Source organism: Aulonocara sp. 'chitande type north' Nkhata Bay, linkage group LG9, assembly GCF_057382095.1.
Source record: "Aulonocara sp. 'chitande type north' Nkhata Bay isolate Kocher_YH1m ecotype deep benthic linkage group LG9, A_spYH_male_GT1.1, whole genome shotgun sequence".
Lineage (NCBI taxonomy): Eukaryota > Metazoa > Chordata > Actinopteri > Cichliformes > Cichlidae > Aulonocara > Aulonocara sp. 'chitande type north' Nkhata Bay.
In genome coordinates, this window is record NC_141352.1 from 19,649,846 (window position 1) to 19,668,091 (window position 18,246).

The window sequence follows — 18,246 nt, forward strand, 5'->3', positions numbered from 1 at the left end:
TTAAATGTTAAATTTATGTTTTAGAGTTCATGTGCGTTTCCTTCAACTAACTGTTTTAGTAGTCATGAAAAAAAAAGGAAATCTTACCAATAATCCACACAACACAAATGGAAAAATTATTATCAATTTCAACTTAAATTGAATTGATGTGATGTAATGTGATGTTCAGCATATGTCTTTCAACCACATGACCAAAACAAAAACATCTCAACTTCTCAGTTTCAGTAGAATATAACAATAAGAATATATAATATAAAATTATTTCTGTATAGTGATTTTCAGTATAAAAAAAATGTTTTTCAAAATAGAAGGAGTTAAGCCAAAGACAGATAATCAGGGTATTAATGCCAAATGAGTGAGTTTAAAGCCAGATATACTGCAGGGTACTTACCCTTAAGGAAACAATCTTAATAAATGCCACCCATGCTTAGGAGGCAGCATATGGTCTTAACATCTGAAAGTCCTCTGGACATTTATTATCAAACAACAATTGCATCATAGCACTAAAACACAGGAAGACACAAAAATAACATCTGAGAGCTTAATCAAAGCACATAAACAAGGGATTGTAAAAAAAAAAAAAAACGTTCTGTAGTAGAAATCACTGTGTGAGATCAGGTCTGATAAACTGTTGTGACTGATTATATTTTGTCTGCATTCAAAAAAGTTTGACCTTTACGATGCAAAGAAATTAACATATATGACCAAGATCCGGAAAGGCTGTTGTATTTTTTTTTTTTTAAATATAATATGGATTGAGGCAAAGTAGAAAACTGTCATGTTACTCTTACAAATCAAATATTTACATCTGGGGGGGGATTGCTTTTTGCGTTTTGCTAAAGACGGAAGAAACTATCGGCTTGTTATCAGCAGGCAGTTCAAAAGCACACATATGCGATGTGATTACCATACATGGCAAGGGTTGCTTTCTATGAAGGCACCATTAATATTGGTGTAAATAACCTAACTGCTCGAATTTATTGTAGACTGCTTTGTAAAATCCACAACAAGATGCACAGGATATACTTGAAACCGTTTCACAGAGTTGCGTTTCCTCGTATTTATGGTGACATCAAGAGGATGGAAAAAGAAAATACCAGGAAAACCGATATGCTGCTAACGTGTGCATAATGAATGAATAAATTAAATAGCATTAATTATTAATGTTTGCTTTTTCAATTATACTTATCTATTTTTGGTTTGCTTTTGCTTTTGTGTAATGCAAACGCTCTAATCGTGCAAGTTATTCCTTTTTTTATTTTGCTCTATTTTGTTCAGTTCTACTCAAATCTATTTGCTTCTGCTGAGTTCATTTCTATACTCTCATATCGCCATTGGTGCATGAAGATGGGAAGTACAACCACGTCGACCAATGAGATTCGAGTTTTATTCCATTGGTTTGGTTCCGGAGTGGCCCGTTATTATTTTAAGTAGCAGGTTAAAATCGGTGAGTATTTTTTGTCCCTCTTGTAACATCTGGGTGTCTCGCGTCTAGTTAGCACTGCGGAGGGCGTGTAGAGACACTTTCGTGTTGATTGTAGCGCGTCGCTTTGAACGACTGGCTCTGTCTGAATCCCAAAGTAGGCAGATCGGGGTGCGCTCTCTGCACCAGCTGACGAAACATTCACGGGTAGTAAACATATTTAACGCGATCGGTCACATAAATCTGCGCTGACTCGATCTGCTTGCTTGAATACGGTTAGTGTGGCTCACACGGGCTTTAGGCCCGCAGTCTTATGTGTAAACAAACGGACTAAGAGGATTTCTCCAGCTGGTGTCTCCCCGTCAGAAGCTCGTCACTTCCAGAACCAACCAAGAATGTCTGTGTCGCCCACCATGTAGGTCTGCAGCCGCTCCCCCACGCTCTGGACTATAACTACATCGCTGTTGGTTAACAAAAAGCATATACTGGACCTTAGAGAGCACAACGATGCCCCCAGGCTCTTCTATCGACCTCAAAATACTAGATAGATGTCGAAAATATACGGATCGTTGTCCATTTGCTTCGGTTTAGCAGCATTTGTTCACGACTGTGATTATACATAAGCAGAAGATGGCGCCATTTCTCAGTTTTAAACACTTTTCATCAACAGGTCTCATCAACTCCCTCTGGACGGTATGAACATGTATGCTGTGCCCAGCCCGGGAATACCAGGCTGTCCCCCAGGATTAGAGTACCTGACGCAGGTTGGTAAAGTACAAGTGACTCTAAATGGAGCAATCTGCATAGCCAAAAGTCTAAATTGATGCTCAAGGCCAGACATAATGAGCAATATTACCTTCCTTCTGGTTCCTAATATTAAATAGCCACCTGACACAGCAGAAAATCACATAGCAGTGAAAACTATGGAAACATACCCTGACTTACTCATCCTTTGTGACTACATAGATTAAAATGCTGTGTAGCATTGACAATATTTCCTCTAAATTAAATAGCTTAAATTGAATGCTTAACCAAACTGACGTAACTAACAACCCTACATATAATGATCACCACTGATGTTCACACAGGCATTCAGACATGTCACAGTAGGAGAGTGTGAAAAATTAAAGAAAAAGTGACTGAATTCTGTGCAAGCTACACTTGTTACACTTGTTGTTAATAGTGACACTTTTGCTTGCTGTGATAAGTCAACATCTGCCCTGTGAATAAGCTCTGTTGGAAAGAGTTGCTAGTTAGTTGAAGCCACCAGTCTTTTTCTTCATTCCTTGCAGCTTTAGGTCCATTCATTAAAGTTGAGAAGAACATAATGAAGTCCATGGTAAAAGTATATTGATCCACTTAAAATAAAGTGAGATGCTCTGCATGTGTTTATTCCAGAGGGTAAGTTGTTATAATTAGTAAAAGATGTGAGACCGGGCTGTTCTGATCCAATCAAAGGCTGTCTTTCAGAACAAAAAAAATCAAGTCATCAGAGATAGATTGGTACTCATATGCTAGACTGTTTGTTCCCACTGCTTTGCTCAGCTTCTAGAGCTCCATTTAAAGTTTGACAAATTTGAACAGTGACAAAACTTGTCTAGATTAACTGGCTAGCAAAAGTTTGTAGATGAGGCAGTGGCTCTCACATCCTTACTCTGCTGCCATAGCAACAACTCTTTTCTCTGATCCCTCTGGCCTCGCCTGCGCCTCATTGCCTTCATCCTTTTTTTGTTTTAGAAAAAGCTTCTTACGTTCCAGCTTAGTTACCACCAGAGGCCAAAAGTGACAAACACAGTAATGGGAACGCTCCCTCTGTCTCTTCTGGCCTCGCTCTCATAAAATGAGTGTGTGCCAAGTGATTTGAAGTTTATCTGCTGCTTGAATGACCCAAAGAGGGGAGAAAAATACCCTACTACCATTTTTGATAAGAGTTATCATAATTCGGGGGGAATGTATTGATCCAGGGCTATAATTCTTCTATTCTATTGATTATTTCTATCTGAGATCCAGGGCTACTCATTAAAACAATGAACTATAAAAATAACAGTGAAACGAACTGTTTCACTGTTATTTTTATAGTGCCAAATCACATCAACAGTTGAGTCAAGGCAATTTAATAGTAAAGTAAAAACCCTAAAATAGTGAAGAGAACTCCCCCAAAATAACACAACCCCCTATAAGCAATCACCTGGCAACAGCAGGAAGAAAAACTCCTTTTAATAGGAAGAAACCTCTGGCAGAACCAGGCAGGGTCAGATGTAGAAACGTTTTCTTAGAGTTGCATGAGGGTGGCATGGAAATCAGATTAGGTGGCAAAATCAAAGCCATTTCTTTACACATATGCAGGTGTTACCTTCTATAATATGTACTATATATGGATAAATACATTAAATGCAGTAAGTATACACATGTTTCATATAAACATAATCTGTATCTTTCTTAGACCAATAAGTATACAATCCAGAAAAGTACACAACATGACATGGATCAGTTAGAAATTTCTTCACTCTTCTTATTAGAAATAATCAAATTGTCCATCCATCCATCCATCCATCTTCATCCGCTTTGTCCGGGGCCAGGTCGCGGGGGCAGCAGCCTAAGCAAATAATCAAATTGTTACACGCCTAAATTTACACAAAACGTCAAAAATGTGCCGTGGGTTGCTTCTGACAACAAGAAACAAAGCCATTTTGGTTTAGGGGCTGAACCATTTTTAATGAGGGGGGGGGATTATACAGTATATTTCATTTTAGAATTGATATTCAATGCTAATTGAAGCTAGGCTCAAAGTGTTAATGATAGATTATTTTAATAAACAACTGTCATATGCAAATCTTGGGTGGTACTAGAGGTGGGAAAAGATTATTTTAGGGTGGCACATGCCACCCCAGGCCACCACAGTAGATCCGCCCCTGGAACCAGGCTCAGGGAGGGGGGGCTGTTTCCTGTGACTGGGTGGCAGTGAGGAGAGGGAGAAATAATACAGCACCTGTTATTTATGTTTATGCCAGCATATATAACACTACGCCACCAACAGCTGCTCCTCTCAAGTGTTACATAAAAAAATAACATTGCTTATGTGGTTTTCTAGGTAGATCAGCTGCTCATCAAACAGAAAGTTGAGTTGATTGAAGGTATAGTACGTAAATAGTTTACTACATGCATATTTTAAGGATGTCTTTAGCGACAGTTGTTCAGTGTTTTTTTTTTTTTTTTTTTTTTAAATCCATGCAGCTCTTATTGGTTTTGAAAGCAATAATAAGTATGAAGTTCGTAATGTCATGGGCCAGAACGTCTTCTACGCTGTCGAGGAGAACGACTGTCTGAGTCGACAGTGTTGCGGTCCCCTGCGCTCCTTCACCATCCACATCCTTGACAATTTTGGACAAGAAATCATCACTGTCACCAGACCACTTAAGTGCATGTCATGCTTCTTCCCTTGTTGTCTACAAGAGGTGAGAGTAACTACGTTTAGAGACATCCTCTTTGTATATGTTAAATTACAGTATTTCCCTTTGATCACCAAATCACTCATTGTTTACACCTTGCACCACATCTGTGATTTTTACATGTATTTTTTAAAAGCTGACTAGAAATGAAACTGTTCTTTAATAACGCTTCATTCAGCTGGAGGTGCAGGCTCCCCCCGGCAACACAGTGGGCTATGTGATACAACAGTGGCATCCCTTCTCCCCTAAATTTATTGTTGCTAACGAACACAACGAACCTGTACTGAAAATTCATGGGCCTTTCTGCGGATGGAGCTGCCTTCCAGATGTTGACTTTGAGGTGGGTTTACCCAAACACAGAGAAATCTGTGAAATTTGTGAAAACACAACATGACATGGTTACATTCACACCCACTGGACATTATTTTTTTAAAGGAAGCCTCCTCGTGCTCTGAAGCGAGAAATGTGTTTCCAGTAACACAAGCCCATGGCTTGAATGAAGCCACTGCACAGGGCATGCTCTTGTGTGGCATAGTGTAGGCTTTGTTCCATGGCTCAGCTAGTTTTATTAGATTGAGCTGTGAAGGGGATTTGGGTCAGTGATACAGGCCTTTTGCCAGATCCAAAGAAAGGGTAACTGAAGCATGATATTACCATCCCCTAGCTGCTTTGAACTCATTATGGAGCGTACAAATCTCAGATTTCAGTGGCAGCGGGCAAAAAACAAAATCGAATTATGAGCTGTTCGATGATCCTGTTCCAGTAAAACCAAACAAGTCCAGGGAATGACCTTTACGCTAATGCAACACATGTGCACAATCTGTTTTCTTATGCAACTCTTTCCACAGATTTTAACAATCGATGAAGTCAGCAAGATTGGGAAAATCAGTAAGCAGTGGACAGGGCTTCTTAGGGAGGCATTCACAGATTCAGACAACTTTGGTATCCAGTTTCCCATGGATCTGGATGTGAAAATCAAGGCTGTGATGATCGGCGCATGTTTTCTCATTGTAAGTTCAACCTTCACTTACCTTTTAATCAAAATGATTATATGATGTATTAACCTGTCATGTTAAGGCTTTGTAAAGGATATAATTTTAGAGTTCTTGAGCTGCAGATTAGGTGTAATTTTCAACACAGTCAACCAGCAGCTGACCGACTGACTTAATGTGTAACTTTGCCCTCATTTAGTGGGAAATGTGGTTTAGAATCACCTGAATTTCAACTAATAGAAAACAGAGTTTGCTAAATTCTTTCAATATGTTTTTACTTTTCTAGAAAATTGGCAGTACAAATTTTATATATGCTTTGGCTGATGCATTTTAACAGACGATTAAGCATTACATCGTTACATTTTTAAACATTTTTATGAACGCTTTCTTTTTCCTTATTTTGCATACAGGATTTCATGTTCTTTGAGTCAACTAACTAGGAGCCAAACCGCATTTCCTTGTACCTCTGCAAGAAGAACGAGGCCTCAAAGCCATGATGATTAGTCCCAAATGCCCTAACATCGAACAGCCTTCAAAGGAATAGTTTAAAGAAAGTACCAAATGGTACCTCAACGTCAACACTTTGCATGAACAAAGAAATAGAAGGTTTGTTTTAGTCTTAGCTGCTCAGGTTTGTTGCAAAATCATGTCATTGGGCTGAAAGTGCAAAATGCAGTTTTAGTTTAGCCAGTGTTCATGAAGATTTCATTATTATAATTATTATCTTGTAATTATTTAAAGGAAATGTTTTTTTTAATATATTTTTTGCTGTGTGTTTTACATTGTGACCATTAAGTCAATCTGGAACCCCGAAAAAACTTTGCTATTACTGCAAAATAACGTTTAGGGTAAAGATACATTTATATACAAGGAAACAAAAACGGAGCACAGTGGTGTAGGAAAAAATGGTTTGGTGTTAATATGATTAGTATGAAACCCTCATATGCAATTTGGTCACATTACAAGTAAAGATACTAATTTACTTAATCTACTCTGCTTGTATCTACTGTGTGAGAACTAAGGAACTCGTTTAATTCAGTTATCTGTAGTTCTGATATCCAGTGCCCTGTTTTTTATTGCTTTATGTTTTGGTCATTTGCCACACATAGCGATGTCTGTGCGCACTGCTTTGAACAAGTGTTTGTGTGTCTGTGAGCTATGATTGTACTTGTCTGTGAACAGAAGTTATAATACCATAAAATATTTTTTTCCACAGTTTTTTTTTTTAAAGGAAAGGGTGGGTGGGAAGTAGAAAGGATGTGCTATAAGCTTGACATACTGTTCTTGTCTTCCCCACTAGAGGGAGCTAGATATTCATTTAAGAATAAGCAGCCCAGATGAACGATATAAATACTTGCTAATGTTATTAGTATCTGATGACATTGTATATTTTTTTGATAAACTCAGGTTGAAATGCATGCTACTACTGTATTACAGTGTTGGTCACTACTGGCTCTGGACGTTACACACCTGCACCTGATACTATGAACATAAAGCGTTCACTGGTTTGTTTTCTTAAATCATTTTGTACATTATATGATTTTAATATCCATATATTGCTTCCATTTTCTTTTATATTACATTTAATTTTGATTATGTTTACCTTTTACATTAATATCCTATATGACAGTTTTACATGTATCACAATATTGTAGTTTCCAGTACAATAGAGTAATATTTTGCAGAAAATGAACATTGGTACTCTTTCACCATACTTCAATTTAAAATTATAATACATATTAATTGTGGCAATCGGTGTGATTAGGGGTGGTATAAAGTATTGTAGCAAAGGCGTTATGTGTCAAACATTCTTTGTGAAATATTTTTTTCACCATGACTGTGTAATCTGTGACTTTACAAACCTGAAAAATTAGCCTCCATCATAAGCCATTTTTACATATTAATACTTAAGCTTTTATTTTTGTAAAAGTACTATATACTGCCAGTTGGAAGAGATAATATTACTGGTGTAAACTTACATTTTTTTTTGGTGTCCAGAGTGTTTTATTCTGCCTTTAATGTATTGACACTTGTTTTTAGAATAGCCATAAGTGGATATATTTCTCTCTTTATAAACATAATTTTTTAAACCCCTTAATTATGCGAAACCTAAATAAAAACTTAATAGATGTCTTTTATGAAGTCTGGTTTTTTTTTCTTTGCATACAGTTGGTTAAGATAATACTCAGTTGAAATAAAATCCAATCCCATTCTCGCCACTAGCATGGGCCTTTCCTTTTCTTATAATACAGTAGTAGTATAAGATGCTGGTGCTAGATCCTCTGAAGGCTCTTTGATTGTGTTTAAACGCCAAAAAATTCAGCCAGAATGTGATCTTAAAAAAGGGAACTTTGCTATTTTCAGTCAGTTATATAACAAAAACAGTTAGAGTCCTTATTCTTCTACTTTTGCACTATTACTGTAAACTGATAAACTGTTTAGTCACGCAATGAATGGAAATGAGCTACGCTTAGATTGTGCAAATAGTCCATGGAAAAACATCAATAAAAAATAAAAAGAACCGTGATGTGTGATGTTCTTTTGATTTCAATACTAAAATGAGTAGAAACTGACCATTAACAACCACTGATAGTGAAAAAGTTCAACTTTAGTACTATGAATGAACTTCTTTGTTATAGTCATTTCAATATGTTTAATAACAATGCTCAGACCTTGTAAACGGTTATGTAAAGGCACTGTGCTTGGTAACCACCTTCATCTGGTCTTTCATCGGTTTCCTTAAAACATCTTTGTTAATGTTTCTGAATGTTGAATTTTTAATGGAAAAACCTGATCTGAGGTGCAGAATGAAGAGGGAAACGAAAACTATTCATTTTCTCCCTTCTGAAATAAGCTGCAAACCTTCATTGGATAAGTCCAAGTAATTCTCATTTACAACAGCCTTTTCAACAACAGCACCTTTTGTTATGACATTTATTCAATGGAAAAATTATCTGCTGTGAAAATACTCGTATCTTTTGATGAGCCTGGTGTTTATGAAAATTATCATTACTAAGTTATATTAAGAGCTTCCTTATAAGGTAACTATTTAAGGGCAAATTTCTCTTATATATAGGGTTTGTATTATACTTAAGGATATGTGTGAATCATGGCAAATATCAAGTTTCAGCTATTTTTGTGGTGCAGATGGTTTTCATGTTATATGGCAATATTTTCCGGAATACATGATGTCCTACTTCTCTGAGTGGTACAGATAATTAAGCTGTGGTTGGAAAATAGTGTGGAGGAGTGCACGTGGAGGAGGGAGGATGTGATTAAAAATAACACTTCATGCCATTTTTTCCTTTTTTTCTGATCATCAAATAAAATTCTTCTCATGACATAGGTATGGCAGTGGTTATATTTGCAGTAGTACTGAGGTGGATAGATGGTCAGATTGTTGTGGACGGGCGATGTCTATGATAGAGCAAGTCACATTTTCTGTATGTGCAAGTAAGCCTAGCTCTTCTAGGCTTCAAGTGACATCCATTCTTTTATTAAAGGGTTTATGAAAGGGCTGTAACACACACACAGATTCTAGATCTGACCAACCTTCTCAGCCGTGGGCAAAAGATGACAACCAATAAAATTCTAAAAGATAATTTATTAGTACACTGATCATAAAAGTGAAGGGACAAAATAGTCCAGTGTCCCACTTGCAAAAGGGATACAACACACAGTTCAAGCTATGCCACACTTCACTATGGTGACAACTTTAACAGGAAACAACAGTTGTCCTCCAAGACCCAACGCCCTGTAAGTAAAGGGCTGATAATCACTCTAGCCTCAGTAAACCAACTCTGCCTTTAGGCTGTGTCACATAGTAGGCACAGAGAAACAAAATATCACAGCATTGTATTGGGTATAAATAGACCAGAGTATCAGTACAATCAAATAAACTGCCTTCAATGAATCCAACCCCATAACAACCACTTGTTCACAGCAATTGTGACACACAAAAACCTCCCAAACTAGTGCCCAATACCCACAGCAAAGATGGAGATGAGTAAATATAGGCAATACTAGTCCACCATATTACAGGGGCATCACTATGGCAGCTCAGTATAAGCCAGTGTAAACAAGCCAAGTCAGTCTTTGTATATTAGAATGCTAACTTTAGCATTCTAACACAAATACATATACAGTATAGCTACTATTAGCTGGTCTCCTGTTCATAAGGGATTGCTACAAGAATCAGGGATCAGGAATCCTTCATTGGTTTGGCAGATGTATAAACCAATACACTACAGAGACACTGTGACTGCACGATTATTTGACTTCATTAGTCTCTCACATTGTTGTGGAGAAATTTTGACCCACTCTTCTTTACAGTGTTGCTTCAGTTCATTGAACTTTACAGACATTTGTTTATGTACAGCTCTTACGGTACTGGCATGTTAATTAGGTTAAGGTCTGGACCTTTACTGGGCTATTTACTGGGCAACACCTTGATTCTTTTCTTTTTTAGTAATTCTGTAGATTTGTTGCTTTCTTGGCTATCATTGTCATGTTGCATAACTCAGTTTTGGCCAAGCTTTAGGTGTTAAACAGATGACCTCACATTTTATTCTAGAATACTTTGGTATACAGAGGAGTTCATGGTCACTTTAGTGACTTTAAGGTGACAGTTGGTATGAGCTGTGTTTGGTTTTCACCAAATGTGGCAGTGTGCATCAAACATCTCCAAATTGTTCCAGTGTTTAGCTTTGTTCAAAAGCAACTTTCCAAAGACATGTAATTTTTAGAGAGTGGAGGCTTTCTTCTGGCAACCCTTCCAGATAAACCATATTTGTTACATTTAATATGCTAACTGAGGCCTGTAGAGTCCAACGTGTAGCTCTGCAGTTTTTCGGAGTATTGTACAGTCTGAACTTGACGTGGATTTACTGGGATGTCTAGTCTTTGGAAGATTGTGGCACACACCTGAATGCTCCAGACCAGCAAACTGACAAAACATCTGCTTTTATAGATGTCCTCATACTTGGTCATCATCAAATTAATAAGGTATATTTGATTAGCAGCACACGGCTGCTAATTACCCTGTTAATTCCTATGGAAACAGAGAGTGTGTACCTAACTTTTTAAGTACATAACCTCACTAACATAACTAAATATAATCTATTTTTCTGACAACTGTAATTCTGTACTTAAACTTACCCTGGTTTTCAACCATGAAAAATTAGGAACAGTTTTTTGAGATTAACAATGTAGCGCTATGTAGATGCCTGCAAAAATGGTAACACACACAGCTAACATTTCACCACAGCTTGTTACAAATATTACCACCAGGTGTAAAACTGTCACCTTTGAACTCTTTGTGACCCCACATTTCAATCAACACCACTGGGAACTTTACTATCTGTTGTGAGGAGCAATCCCTTTATTGTTGCAAATTCAATTTAACAAGGATTTAGAAGACTTCCTTAGAAAAAAATCACTCTCCTTTGACATGTACTGTAAAAGAGCACACATTACAGAATTTACTGGAGTTGTTACTGCTGTTACTGCTATAAGCTATCATGTTTCCAAGGAACATTCCACATTTGTTAGGAATTACATATTCAGACCACACAGAATGACCTCACTGATGTCGGTGCGGCAATTTTGATGCCTGACATGTTCCAGACTGTGAAAAACATTCTGGAAAAACAACAATGTTTTGTGCAAAACATTTGAAACGTCATTATAATTAAACACATCTGCTTTCGATAACTGTGTAATATTTTGCAATACATATACTTAAAAATGACACAATTGGTTACACAAAAAATAAACATCTGTGAGTCAAACATATTTAATATACTACAACAGTGGTGGGTTAAGCAGACGTGTCGGTTCGGGAAACTAGATGGGCTGAATTATTTGTATTCCTGACTTGTGATTTACAACATTAAAAGGTTTTTGAAGTCAAGCTGTAGTTCAATATTGACGTTGCAATGAAAAAATACAAACTCAGATCAAAAAACATTTGTCAAACATTACAAAAATATAACCGTATTAATTCGAATGAAGTATTAACAATCTATACTTTTAAAACTGTATTTGCAGATTGTGATTTCCTTTGTTAGAAATCATAACTGTGATATGAAACAAATTTATTCTTCAGCTCTAGCAACAACCCAGCATTATAGTAGTAATCGATTCACAAGTTTGGCTGATTATTTTATATTAACTGAACTGCTTGGTGTAATCACTCTGCATATTTTTAATGATGTTGAAAGATGTTAAAATTCATTTTAACATCTGTTAGCATTTGTCATGCATGCAATAAGCATATCCTATTAGTATTGTGATAAATCGGCGAAACCCAAGCTGGAATAGAAAACACGTTTTCTCATTACATTTGCTGTTCTGCTCTGAGAATAAAATGGAACGCAGATTGCTCTGTGTTGCAGTGACTACAATTGTCTCCCAACAGTATACAGAGAGTGGAATTTCTGGTATCTGTATTTTAAACCCAGGGTGATAAACAAATGGCTGAAGCAACATCTGTGCAAATGGAGCCTAAGAAAACACTATATACCCACAAGGGTAGAAGAAAACAGATGTAAAGTATAAAATGGGGGATGGTTGTTTGCTTTTACACTGAAATAAGAAAGACTGGACTGGAGTCAGTTTAGACTGGACTGGAGTCAGTTTAGACTGCCCGTGCCTATGAAGGTAAGTGTATCAGAAACAGCTTGTTTACAAAAAAGATTTAGAAGCTGTTTTAATTTGTAAATAAAAAAAGAAAGAAAGATTTTTGACAAACTAGTCAAAAAATGAAACAGACATTTGTGTTTTAGAGAGATTTTTTTTTTTTTTTTTTGCCGCCTGTCCCGTTTGGCTCTTTTGCCATCAGAATTGAGAGAGATTTTTTTAAGACCAACACTATAATACATGTATATACAGAGCTGTGGAAAAAGTATTTGCCTGCTTCTTGATTTCTTATTTCTTTGCAGATCTGTCACACTTAATGTTTCAGATCATCACACATATTGTAATATCAGACAAAGATGATTGAATGTTAGTGTCAGTTCTTATCCAAACCTACCTCACTCTGTGTGGAAAAGTAATTGCCCCATTGTTAAATCCTGAATTAAGTGTGGAAAGTCACACGAGAAAGTCAAATCTCAATCACTTGAGTAGAAACTGTCTGAGAAACTGAAGTAGGCTGAAAGATCTCAAAAGCAACAGATCATACCATGATCTAAATCAGGGGTGGGGCAACTTCAGGCCTCAAGGGCTGGTGTCCTGCAGGTTTCAGATATCACTCTGGGTCAACACACCTGAACAAATGATTAGTTTGTTACCAGGCCTCTGGAGAACTTCAAGACATGCCGAGGAGGTAATTTAGCCATTTGAATCAGCTGTGTTGGATCAAGGACACATTTAAAACCTGCAGGACACCGGCCCTCGAGGCCTGGAGTTCCCCACCCCTGATCTAAATAAATAAAGAACAAATGGGAAACAAAGTAACTGAAATCTATCCGCTTGTAAAGGGTTACAAAGATGTTTCTAAAGCTTTGAGATGTCAGAAAACCATTATCCACAAATAGAAAACACTGAGGAAGGTTCCCAGGAGTGGCTAGCCTACCAAAATTACTCCAAGATCACCTCAACAGCTCATCCAAGAGGTCACAAAAGAACCCAGAACATACTGTAAAGAAGTGCATGCCTCATTTGTTTTAGTTAAAATCAGTCAAAGTTTTCATGATTTAACAATAAGAAAGAGACTGGGCAAAAATGTCATCCATGGATTACGAAAAGGGTTAGGGTGTAGAACTAACACAGCATTTCATTAAAAGAATATCAAACCAGCAGTGAAACACGGTGGTGGTAGTGTGATGGTCTCCTGCTTCTGCTGTAACTGGAACCATGAATTCTTCTCTGTACCAGAAAATCCTAAAGTCCAGTTATCGTTTCAAATCTTCAAGCTCAAGTACACTTGGATTATGCAACAGAATAATGATTAAAAAAAAAAACATAAGCAAGTCCACCATTAAATGGCTAAAAAAAGAAAACAAAATTAAGGTTTTGGAATGGCCTAGTCAAAGTTCAAACTTAAATCTGATTAGGATGCTTTGGCATAACATTAAAAAAAGCTATTCATGCTAAAAATCCTCTAGTGGGACTAAATTAAAACAATTCTGGAAAGATAAGGTGGCCAAAATTCCTCCACTGCGATGTTAAACACTTGTGCCAGTTATTGCAAACGCTTGATTGCAGTTGGCATATATAATCGGAGACATATCAGTACTAAATGTTAAAGCTAGGGAAGTGTCTGATTATACTCCCGATCCAGAAGTGGGACAGTGGGGATAGGCACCGTCTTGCTGAAACAGCCACAGGGTGCCGTACTGCTTCTACCTACTATTGAAGCTGGAAATCTAAAGACTAGAGCACAGTGGGAACAATAGTAAGCAGTATAAACATAATGAGCAAACCAAGTAAAAACAGGGCTGTTTAATATTTCGTAAAATTTATGACAAAACCACAACCCTTTGGTAGTTGATGACATCTTAATATCTGTGGGAAAAAGGACCAAAATCCTACTCTACACTTTCTAAATTGTGAACTTAACCACACACCCAAGCTTCCCTTGTGACCACTGAGATATAGATGTCACATATCAGATGCACTGAACCAACTACTGTCAGTGAACAGAATCAAGGCAACAATTACTTGTCCTCCAAACTGCATTTGGAAAACCAAATTAGTAGGGTATGTACACATATTTATAGTGATGAGGTGGCACTATATTGGCAGGTTTACTACAAGGTTGAATCTTCTTTTCCTTAACCCACTTCTGGTACACATTTTGAGGCCTTGCGGTTCTAACTTTGCAGCCTACTGATGACATTCAAATGAAAGTCTGGAAAAAAGAGCTTATTATATGTGTCTCAAAACTCCAGCTTGTCCAGTAGAAATGGACATTCATAAGACTAGAACTCACATATATTTAAGAATTGCAAGAAACTATACACTTGATAAATACAAACTGCTGCCTCAAGTGGTTACAGTAAGCTGTGGCCTGTTTTCAGTAGATAAAAAGCCATCCACGTAAAGAGGGAATTAATCCATATCTAAACCCTTTCCCCTTGTGCAGCTAGACTGTGACTATAACAAATGTGCACGCTGTGCTATTTAAAGGTCTTTGGTCTAAGATTAAATGCAGTGTTACCTTCTAGCACTTCCTTCGAGGAATCCCTCAGCCACACCCTGGGCCAATGGAAGCCCTAAAATCCCATAAATGTGACCACAGGAGCCAGGCGATGACGTGGTGACGTACTGGGTGCTCGGGAAGATGACCTGCTGAAGTAAGAAAAATGAGTTTTACTCTTTCCATTGATCTGGACTAGTAATTACACTTTCTGTGAAGTGATCAAAGCATTGGGATAAAAATAAAACCCATTCTTTTACAATCACAGTGCAGTTGCGGGTTCTCATGAATGCTTTATGGGTTTCTGTTATATGTGACTCACCAGTGCAATTGCAAAACCATACCAGAAAAAGAGGGTTGTGTTAAAAATAGAGCACAAAGTAGAACAAAATCCAGGGCCAACTGACAGATAGTCAATATTCTGGTTTATATATTTCCTAAACTATTGCACTGACATGAATTAAATGAGTAATATATATTATTCTTTACATTTTATTCTCACTATTGTTTGTGTTAGTTACCAGTTAATGAGCAGTTTTGTCTTCAATTGTCCCTGTTTCTCTCATCTTTTTAAGCCATTTTTGCTGTTTTCTGTTCAGTATTGAGCATCTTCTTTGAGACCTGTCTCCCTAATGAATCATCTGTTTCTTCTTGCAGCTTGATTAAATTTAAGCAGCGCTTTTAAACCCACTGTCTCCACAACACTGCCAAAAATAGAGGATGGTCTGCTGTCGTCAGGGAGCTACAACACTATTTAGCCTTTTACTCACTTCAAGTGACAGTGAATGCTGGAGGCTTGTGTGTTCTTGTTTTCCACAAAAATGAGCTTAAATTAAAAGGCGGGCTTAAGAACACACCACCTGTGCTGCAGGAAACTTTCAAACAGCCGGCATTCCTTTTAAAGGTTGATAAACAGCTGTATTTAACCGTGTTGCCATCCAAAGTCTCCAAGTATCCCCTGATACGCAGGCAGATAGAGTGGGGATAATGAGGTCCAGGTGTGTCTTGTTGCAACGATGAGCTAATGGCGTCTCTGCCATTACCCCCGTCACCGCAGCCATCTCCCAGTTTCTGTACCCTGCACTTGCCCATTTTTGTGTAATTAAATGCAATTTTCTCACCCACACCACATACCCAATGTTTAAACTTGTCAACAGTGCTACTGCCACCACCGTGGACTCTTGACATGTCATTACTTCAATCTTCAGTGCAGACAAAACTCTATAGATGGCCTCCTGCTTTTTTTGCAGCTCTATGGTATGTCACATTTCCAATTACTGTCTCTGGCAGAAAATGAAATACCCTGTATGACTTCTGGACATTTTTGTCAGGGTGTAATCAAATCTAAAGAACATTACATTAGCTTTTTCAGATATCTAATGGATATTTAGTCAGTGAACTGAAGCAATGGTTGTAGCATATTCCTGTCACAAGCTTCCAAAAGAAAACATTAGGTTTTGCACCACAAACACTTTTATTTTCCAGCTGCAGAGAGTTCCCTCACAAACCCACAGGGCAAAAATCCCTGTTATAAGTTATATGTTTGGTGCTGAGCTGTCAAATTGCTTTAATCCTTCTTTTGGCTGTGAATGATTGGACTGAAATTTTTGCAAAAGTGCAAAAGCAAGGGTTGTTCTACTGTTATAACTTGGTCTGCGTTAGTTTGAGTTTCCGAATAGGAGGAATCTCTGTTGTTGAAAGTATTTCTATTCAAGACAGACAGCAAGATTTAAAGGGGTAATTTTCTCATGACACTAATGACACACTAATTTCAACAAGCGTGCCTGCCCAGTGCTTGCTATAGTGTCAGTTACACACTGACTTACCAAAAAAGAAGAAATTAAAAACAAAAACAAGAGAACAGCTGAAATCAAAGTCAAACATCCAATACCAACTTTCTGGCATGACTCTACATTTTATAGTTCTATCAGGGCCTCACTGGAAAGAAGTAATAAAGGTTCTCACTCTAAATTTAAAACCACGATTCTGGTGATGTCATTAAGCAAAACAATCTTCTGGCAGTGATTACAACAGCCATGCAAAGTGTTTACCAGGAAGAAATGGTCTGAGCTGGGGGACAAGTCTGTTACTCTTAATAATGAACCAGGGACACAAATCACAGAAGGCATTAGTTTCAGTGTCAACTAAAACACAAGGAAACACAAATACAATGTGACAGTTAATGAAAGCCAGATTTATCATCTGGTTTCTGCTTTCTCCTTCATTTCTTCTTGTTGAGGGCATACAGCAGCTCTAACATGTGTAGTATTGCATAGCTGCTTCATATATGTCGATCGGCTCGATTATGTTACAGGATTCCCTACTGTATATCATCACCTGGATGAGGATCTGCATTTGATGGGACCAGTTGGTCCTTGGGAGGATGGTCTACTCAACCAACAGGACATATACATGAAATGATCCATAGCCAGGAAGATCGCATGGGATTCCAGCAACAACCGGCTGCTGTCCGTGCTGCCATCAGGGAGCCTGCAGCCTGCCAAGACAGAAAGGACGAAGAGCTTTTATCCTACTCGTAGCTGGACTGTCACATAAGCTGCGCATTCTAACTGTATAAGTTTACATGTCTAATCGTATATGTATTCAACTCAAGCTTGTGCTATAATACCAAATTATTTACACTCAATTATAAGGATTATTTAACTATTCAAGTAAGTAAAAAGGAAAAACTTTCTCATACTGTAATTTCTCTAATGGAAAAAAACTGATGGCCAAACAGTCTCCTTCAGGATTTTGCTTTTCTGGTAGAGTGCAGAATTCCTGGTTTCATCACTTATGGCAAGCAGCAAAGCAGCTTCAGCCACACTGCTACCACCATGTCTGATTGTTCTCATGTTAATTTTATGAAATGTGGTATTAGTTTTATGACAAATCTAATTGGACTCAAACCCCCCAAAAATTAATCTTTTGTCTTTTCACTCCACGGGATATTTTCTCAAAAGCCTTGGGGATCATCAAGAGTTTTCTTTTGGGAAATATGAGATGAGCCTTTGTGTTCTTTTTAATCACAGTGGTTTTGGCTTTGAAACTCTCCCTGTGGATGTTGTTTTTGGCCAGTCTATTTCTTATTACTGAATCATAATAACTGACCTCAACAGAGGTCAGTTATTTAGACATTGTTCTGTGTTTTTCTCCCGAAAAATGTGGTTAATCACTGTTAAATAATTTAAAATAAGCATCAGATAAGTCTGTATAGCATTTTTTCCCTTGAATATTGAA

The 18,246-nt window shown here is 37.5% G+C and overlaps 1 protein-coding gene and 1 long non-coding RNA gene across 3 annotated transcripts; one reads left to right on the forward strand and one right to left on the reverse strand.

Annotated features, from left to right (window-relative positions):
- The first annotated feature begins 1,344 nt into the window (after positions 1-1,344).
- Positions 1,345-8,002, forward strand: LOC147322056 (phospholipid scramblase 1). 2 transcript variants are annotated; one of them, XM_086306373.1, is made up of 7 exons: positions 1,345-1,447; positions 2,094-2,187; positions 4,515-4,557; positions 4,658-4,878; positions 5,051-5,212; positions 5,721-5,882; positions 6,275-8,002. In XM_086306373.1, exons 2-7 carry the CDS (start codon positions 2,119-2,121, stop codon positions 6,302-6,304), a joined length of 687 nt encoding a protein of 228 aa, XP_086162499.1. In that variant the 5' UTR covers positions 1,345-1,447; positions 2,094-2,118; the 3' UTR covers positions 6,305-8,002. The 2 variants fall into 2 exon arrangements, with proteins under 2 accessions (XP_086162499.1, XP_086162498.1); XM_086306372.1 differs by lacking the exon at positions 1,345-1,447 and adding an exon at positions 1,501-1,838.
- On the reverse strand, positions 3,652-17,485 carry LOC147322057 (uncharacterized). Its single transcript, XR_015131046.1, has 3 exons — positions 17,344-17,485; positions 15,028-15,155; positions 3,652-4,019 (listed from the first exon to the last, which is right to left on the reverse strand). It is a non-coding gene; the product is annotated as an uncharacterized LOC147322057 (long non-coding RNA).
- Positions 17,486-18,246: the final 761 nt, after the last annotated feature.

Coding starts and splice junctions, on each gene's coding strand:
- LOC147322056 (XM_086306372.1), top strand. CDS start 1,819: ATGTCTGTGTCGCCCACCAT. Junction 4,879..5,050: donor TCCCTTGTTGTCTACAAGAG/GTGAGAGTAACT, acceptor CGCTTCATTCAG/CTGGAGGTGCAGGCTCCCCC. Junction 5,213..5,720: donor TTCCAGATGTTGACTTTGAG/GTGGGTTTACCC, acceptor CTCTTTCCACAG/ATTTTAACAATCGATGAAGT.